At 34.9% G+C, this 4,345-nt stretch overlaps 1 protein-coding gene across 1 annotated transcript; it reads left to right on the top strand.

Moving 5' to 3' along the window:
* The first annotated feature begins 358 nt into the window (after positions 1 to 358).
* On the top strand, positions 359 to 2,118 carry LOC311278051 (ecto-ADP-ribosyltransferase 5-like). The gene is made up of 3 exons (XM_084388618.1): positions 359 to 485; positions 681 to 766; positions 1,016 to 2,118. The coding sequence occupies exons 2-3, from the start codon at positions 716 to 718 to the stop codon at positions 1,763 to 1,765; spliced, it is 801 nt and encodes a 266-aa protein (XP_084244744.1). The 5' UTR covers positions 359 to 485; positions 681 to 715; the 3' UTR covers positions 1,766 to 2,118.
* Positions 2,119 to 4,345: the final 2,227 nt, after the last annotated feature.

The following is a 4,345-nucleotide window of genomic DNA, read 5'->3' as shown; positions in this document are numbered from 1 at the left end:
AGCACCTTCACAAATAGATAACAAAAACAAAAACATGTTTCTAAATTCCTTGACGACTCTAAATCAAGAAAAGTTTATGCAAATTAACCTCTTTGTTTAGAGTACCCTCTTCTTATACAACTTTTGAATCACAATAATTTCATTTATATTTATTTTGTTTGTTTAAAGTTACTGCATCCGTAACTTTCACAGAGTCAGACTTGCTTGAAGTGATAAGGAGTGTCAAGCTTTATTTGCACGTCTGCAGGAACTCGGTGTGTCCAGTGTGAAACCACACAGACTTCACATGTGCTGCATCATGTTGAGGTCAACATCGCGATCCTGCGTCAGCTGTTATATCCCACAACACACACATTTTCAGCGATATAAAAAAGCCACCTTCCTCGTCTCTTTCAAACGTTGTTGTCGTCTGGCTGTGAGCGACTGACTTTTCTGATCTTCTCCGCTCCTGAAAAATAAAGATAAACAGACAAGAATATTCTCAGGTAAATTTGGGAGTTAAGTAAAAGGTCAATATATCGATATAGATCACAGGTTTAATTGCATATTTGACGTTTTTTCAATCCGACAGAAAATACAAACAAATTTTAAACTGTGTTTTGTAAGAAGTTGGTGAACAGTTTAACATAAAGTACTGCTATTGCAGTGATAGATTTATGTGAGATGCTGTTGTGTTTCAGCATCTAGATCATCAGAGGGATTTGACTGAATCAAGATGCTGCTGATCATTGAAGCTCTTCTTCTCATTTTAGCTGCTCTAGGACAGGTAAGCTTGTGTTCTACATTTTACATTTTCATTTATGCATTTGGCAGACACTTTTATCCAAAGCGACTTACATTGCATTTCAAGGTGCACAATTACATTCTTATCAGTTCTTGCTTTCCCTGAGAATCAAACCCTTGATCTTAGCGTCGCAAGCGCCAACGCTCTACTGTTTGAGCTACAGGACAGCTGGTAAGAATATTACAGACATGAATACTGATGATGTGATCATTATGATTCCTGTTTCTGCAGAATCACAGAGCTGCTGCTGCTGTAGGAAAGATATTTCCATTGGATATGGCACTGAATTCTGTTGATGACCAGTATGACGGTTGTAGAGACAACATGACAAACCTGGTGAAGACAAAATATCTGAAGGAGGAAATCAATAAGTCTTCTGAATTTAGTGATACTTGGCACGACGGTGAAAAGAAAGCCAAGAAACCACAGGATAATTTGGAACAGATTCATTCAGTCGCCATTTATGTGTACACTAACAACAATTCAAATGTTTATCGTGATTTCAATAATGCTGTTCGTAGTGAGAAACAAAAATACAAAGACAAGACATTCAAATGGTATTCACTTCACTTTCTGGTAACAGATGCAATAAAGATTCTGAAGAAAACTCAAAGCAAATGCTATTCAACTTATCGTGGCACTACAGTTGAGTTTGAGAAGAATGTTCTGAACAAAGAGGTTCGTTTCGGCTCATTTACATCCTCCTCTCTTGAGCGTAAGGTAGCAAATAATTTTGGACCAAAATCTTGTTTTGAGATTGAAACTTGTGAAGGCGCTGATGTGATCAAATACTCCAAATATCCTGACCAGAAAGAGGTGCTGATTCCTCCATATGAGAAGTTTATGGTCACTGATGTCAAGACAAAAGGTCAGGATGGTGCCTGGTGTGACACTGTGTTCAAGTTGAAAAGCACTGGGAAAATAAGTTACCTGAACTGTGGTCTTGATGTAAAACTGGTACAGGACAGGGCCAAACTTTAAATCTTCACTCATTGTGTCTCTTCAAGTCAGACGTTGCTTTCATTATAATGTTTGATGGCTTCGTTAATTCCGAATAATAATCATCTTTACAAGTTTTAAGTAAATCAATAATGATTCTGTTTTGTTAACTTTTTATCTAGTTTCTGTTTCCATATGTAACTCTGTGTGTTATGCTAGGGGAAAGTGAATAAGCAAAAGCTTGTAGGCAACATTTTAATTACATGTTAATAATAATGTACCAGCTGACAGGGTTCCCTGTATATATATTTTTTTTCCTTGAGAAAAATTAACATGTACTGTACCTGATATATATTGAAATAAATCGATATTAAAATGAAACTGAATCATAAGCTTATGAATCAAAATCAAATCAAATCCTGAAATTTGAGTCAATGCCCAGCCCTGATAAAAACACATTAGGCATACCAGTCATTGTGCCATGTAAACAATGTGTTGTCAGGAAACCTACACAATACAGTTCTTGTGATGCAAGGTTTTGTGTTTTGTTCTTCAAAAAACTCACTCACTCACCGCCCGCAGGAATAATTATTACGTTGAACTCAAAAGTTGGCAGCCCTACACTGCAAAAAGAGATGTGTCAGAAAACAACACATGTGACTGTGTAGATAGCATTTTGACACATGTTGTGTAGATTTTAGCACACAATGTGTGTTAAAATGTAACTCTGGATAGAATAGCACTGGGTGGAGGGCAGTTTGTGTTTATGAAAAAAATGATAGGTATATTTTATATGGTAGGCTATCCCATAAAATACTCTAAAATAAATAAAGCAATACATTCAAATAAATTAATTCAATCTTAATTCATGAAACCTTAAAGATTAACGGGTGTTTTTTTGCAGCCAATCACATCATGCCTCTTTTTCAATGTCTTTTTCAAATGCTGTTTTCACTTGTTATTAATAACCAGATTAACTTTATTTCTGTCAGATGTCTACAGAAGCTCTTATTGAGCATTAACAGGTTTTGGTGTTGACGATTCATTGAATGTTTCATTTAAAGTCACCAGAATCGTGATTAGTGTCAGCTTTATTTGGGCTCTTGACCCTTGACTCTTTAACATTAGTTTTCACTGATTGCTGGAAATGTGTATTTATTTTAACACTTTTGAAACAACAGAAATAATCATGAAAAGTTTAATATTTGAAAGATGAGTGTAATATATAAGAAATGTTTTTAAAAAAGATCCGCATATTGCAATTAACTTAAAATTAATATTTGAAGAGTTTCGTTGCAAAACGAGATATATCCATTTTGAGAAATGTTGGTTATTTGACATTATTATTTAAGACATCAACAGTCAAGTTCATTCACAATTTTTTGTACATTAAACTATTACTTGAGCTCAGTGAAGGCCAGGGACACAATATTCTTCAAATCCAGGATATTTATTATTTTATTTTATGTCCATAAATAGATCATAAATAAGTCAAAAACCATGCCAAAATGCAACATATTTATCTTAGCATTGTCAAACATCTTAAATTGGTTAAAAAAAAAAATACATCATAAATATATGGAATAGTATATACAAAGATTGATTAATAATAATAAGATTCTGAGTTAGTTTTGGCCAGAACATACACAACATAACATTTTTTTTTTTTTTTTTTTTTTTTTTGCAAAACGCTATAGCCTATATCCACCATAGGCTATATTCTACTACTGTAATAAGAAATATTTTGGATCATCAGTGGGAAAATTAACAATAATTTATCAATTAATCGTAAATATTCATAATATTCAAAAACATAATGCCATAATAAACATAATGTGAGTGACTATGGCGTGTGCCAGTAATCCAGGGCAGTCCCTGAATGAAAAGGTCGGATAACAACGTACGGACGTCTGTGTGCTTGTGCTTCACATAGGGACAGTGGGCATAACAAAATAAATTAAAAAAAAAACACCGTTGCGCTGCCTGGCTAGCTGAGCTGTCAGAACAAACAAACTGCAGGATGTTGATCGTTTCAACCATCCTTAAACAGCTTCGTGATTAGTTACAATTTAGATAAGTAAGATTAAGTTAGTTATAGATAAACGACTTGTAGCTTGTTACAGAAAGAGTGGAGGCTCCTTCCACACCGTTGCTGAAAACCAAACCTGTATGATCAGATCCATAACGTTAGCTTGACTCTGAAGCTTTGATTCTCTGACTGACAGACAGCTGTTGATCAGTGACGTAGCCTACGTGACTGACAGCTCGCCTCCTACAGTAGGCTATAAACAATTAAATGGTAAACGTTTTTTAGTTAGCCTATTGAATCCTCTTTTTAAAAATATATGTTTTATGTTTTGATATTATCGTTAATTTAAATCACTGAGCAAACTCGGAGCACTTCACCGGCGGTGACTCTCTCCTCGCTTGACATCCTGAGCTCGCGCAGCATCCTGAACGTTCTATAGCCTAACCGTTATATCGCACTTTGTAAAGAAACTGGGCTGGCGGATATCGCGTTTTGTGAAAAAATAAATTTTGTAGTAGGCTTAAAATGTACATTTTTAAATCTTATGGCAGCAATTCACACATAAGGTACATCTGAACAGTGATTTCCAATAA

The sequence above is a fragment of the Rutilus rutilus genome, assembly GCF_951802725.1.
Source record: "Rutilus rutilus genome assembly, chromosome: 1".
In the NCBI taxonomy this organism is placed as follows: domain Eukaryota; kingdom Metazoa; phylum Chordata; class Actinopteri; order Cypriniformes; family Leuciscidae; genus Rutilus; species Rutilus rutilus.
Note: the sequence above shows the minus strand (reverse complement) of the source record. Positions and strands in the feature narration are given on the sequence as shown.

Coding starts and splice junctions, on each gene's coding strand:
- LOC311278051 (XM_084388618.1), top strand. CDS start 716: ATGCTGCTGATCATTGAAGCTCTTCTTCTCATTTTAGCTGCTCTAGGA. Junction 767..1,015: donor TTTTAGCTGCTCTAGGACAG/GTAAGCTTGTGT, acceptor CTGTTTCTGCAG/AATCACAGAGCTGCTGCTGC.